The 3008-nt window shown below is 36.1% G+C and overlaps 1 protein-coding gene across 1 annotated transcript; it reads right to left on the bottom strand.

Annotated features, from left to right (window-relative positions):
• Nucleotides 1–336: 336 nt before the first annotated feature.
• Nucleotides 337–1492, bottom strand: LOC140809927 (zinc finger protein 1-like). Its single transcript, XM_073167707.1, has one exon. It carries the CDS (start codon nucleotides 1183–1185, stop codon nucleotides 538–540), a length of 648 nt encoding a protein of 215 aa, XP_073023808.1. The 5' UTR covers nucleotides 1186–1492; the 3' UTR covers nucleotides 337–537.
• Nucleotides 1493–3008: the final 1516 nt, after the last annotated feature.

The raw sequence follows: 3008 nt of genomic DNA, 5'->3' as shown, positions 1-3008 counted from the left end.
TAAAACTATACGAGTGTCCAAATACATCTTGAATGTCAAGATCTAAAATTTTCGCTTTGTTTAGGCACGAGAAAAACTGAGATCCAACAGTACATTGGTGATGTGTTCGATGCTATGTCAATACTCAGTTGAAAAAAAACTAAGATTGAAAAAATGAAAGTTAATGAAATGTGACAATAAATTAACCGATAACATGACCACAATGAAAAAAATGTGTAAAAGTTAATGACTAAAAATATAATTTTTCCCAATTTTTTTTACACAAAAGAAAACATGTCTAATAATTTTGAATTATTTTCTATATCTCACTCCAAAATATAACCGATAAAAGGTATATAATCAAATATTAATTAGTGTTTTATTTCTGAAAAGGGGAAATTTCAATATCTACATTGGAAATACTTCGCTGCAGCCCTCTACGCATATGAATGTCAAGATTAGACAATCTCACTGAGGGGTCAAACTGTAATTATTACGAAATAACAGGACTAAAAGGAAAGGCAAAATTATAGAAACATAACACAAATGAAAAACATGTCACAGTTTAAGAGACAAGTCCAGCTTCTTCATCTCCTTTTCATCATTATTAATCTTCAAGAAATGAGAATTAGAATCCCATCTGAATCCTCCAATTCCATCCATAGATAACTTCTGGCCACCATCAAATCTAGCAGCTTTTCCACTCGATGGCGGTCCAATTCTCGGCCACCTACCGGGTGGTGACAAGAAACCAAAGAAACCTGGCTTGTGAACAATGGAATGAGCTTGAATTCCAAGAGAACTTTTCAAAGATCCATGTAAAGGTAGCGAATCCATGCTCAAAAATCGGTGACCGAAAGAGGCTGCGGCGCCAAGGCCCCGCCCTCGTTTCACTATCATCCTCTCCCGTTTATGAGCATTCTGGTGGCCTCCAAGAGCCTGTGAACTGTAGAATTTCCTGCTGCAGTAGTTGCAACAGAAAACCCGATTCTCGGATTCTTTGTCGCCTCCATATTTTGGATCGCTTGATGAGTTTTGAGATGGATTCTTATTGTGGAACAGGCTGAGTTCTTTCATTGAATTCTTGTTTGAGAGGCTCAGATCTAACATAAGATCGAAACTCTTGGATTTTTCTTGAACATGGGATTCTTCCATTTGCAAGACTTTAATAATCTGTGTTTGATTCTTGAATGAATTTAGATTCATGCATGATATTGATGATGAGGAATTGATGCTTGAGCTAGGTGTCAGAATAATTGATAAATGGAGTGTTTTGTTCAAAATTTCCTTTTCCTCGGTTTTTTTTCTCAATCATAGGTCGTTGATCTTATATATACATACAAAGTAATTGATTGGAAATAAATGCTATAGTAGGAGTTGTGCACTATGTAAGGAGGGGGATTTGGAGTTACAAAAACCCTAATTATGGAATGGATGTTAATTGAGGAGTGAGTAAAAGCTAATAATTATATATGTTTTTGTTGGTTCGGTTGAGTGCCCGCAGGGGTCGATCCAACGGCTCGAATTTTTCCGAGTCAATTTTATTTTATTTTTTTACAGGGAGGTGGGCCCGGATCACTCATGTGGAGTGATCCGGTCCGTTCATTGCACGTGCAGGGTGAAACAAACCGTCGTTTTTGTGGAGGATAGATGATAATGATCATTTCAAATTGTCCGCCTGCACGAACAGGGTGAAACAAACCGTCGTTTTTGTGGAGGATAGATGATAATGATCATTTCAAATTTGGACAATTTCCTCCTTTGTTTCCAAACAATAATGATGTTTAAGTTCCGAAGGTCTGAGATCCGAGACCCAATTGTAACATATATCTGTCCAACTCAAAATAATAATAAAATAACTTATCACTCATCTATATTTATAAAGCATGATTTGAAGTATTATTTTTGGATTTTAAACATGCTAAAAAAGTAAAAAATTTATGAATTGATAAAGAAACACTTATTATGGTTATAGTTTATTCATATATAACAGATATGCATATCGCCTATGATGGTTATTTAACTATTTTTAATTACATTTTAAATATTTATGTCATTGTGGAGTATTTTTATATTTTCATATGATGCATATTTAATTAATTTTCTACGTAAAGATGTACGATAATTCTTCAAACGTAATAGTCGTTGGCTAGACTGGAGGGGAATGGGGATACTTGACTAGCTTGTACTTAAAAAAATCTAAGTTCTTGATACAAGTCCGTGAAGAAAACTAACATTTTGCTTCTATTTCTGCTCAATTTAATTAAAATCTTAAAAATAGTTGATTGAGATTCTTCAAAAGAGGATATTTTGACATTTTACTAATACAAAAGAGTAGGTCTCTTGTGAGACTGTGTGACGAATCTTTATCTGTGAAACGAGTCAAATCTACCGATATTCACAATAAAAAGTAATACTCTTAGGCTGCGTTTGGTTTGAAGGATAGGATAAACTAATGATTAATATGTAAATGATAAAGAAAATGATTGTGGTTTGATTGTAATATATGATGTAAAATATTGTGTTTGGTAAGATTTTTAAGTGTAGGATAATTTTGAATTTTTTGATGAAAAGACAAAATTGCCCTTCCCCTTCTCGGCGACGGCGGCGGCCGGCCGGCCGAAAATGGTCGGCCGGAAACGGCCAGCGGGGGGCGGCCGGAAATTTCTGCCGGCGGTTGGCCGGCGTCGGTGGTCGGCCGGTGGTCGGGCGGCGGCGGTCGTGGCGGCGGCAGCGGTTGGTGGCGGGAAGTGGTGGTGAGTTTGAATTTAGAAGAAGGGTAAAATTGGAAAAATAGGATGGATTAAGAGTAGGATAAATAATCCTAGGGGGTGAGGAGGTATTATTTTAACCTACCTAATATAACTTAATCATTTATAGGAGGGATTGACTTGGTTAACTAATTATCCGTACCAAACGCCGGATAAAGTGGGATAAAATAATCTATCCCACTTTATCATTCAAACCAAACGGACCCTATAAAAAGTAATATTTATTCATGGATGACCCAAATAAGATATTTGTCTCAC

Source organism: Primulina eburnea, chromosome 13 (assembly GCF_022965805.1).
Source record: "Primulina eburnea isolate SZY01 chromosome 13, ASM2296580v1, whole genome shotgun sequence".
Taxonomy (NCBI): domain Eukaryota; kingdom Viridiplantae; phylum Streptophyta; class Magnoliopsida; order Lamiales; family Gesneriaceae; genus Primulina; species Primulina eburnea.
The sequence above is the reverse complement of the archived record's forward strand: the minus strand, read 5'-3'. Positions and strand labels throughout refer to the sequence as shown.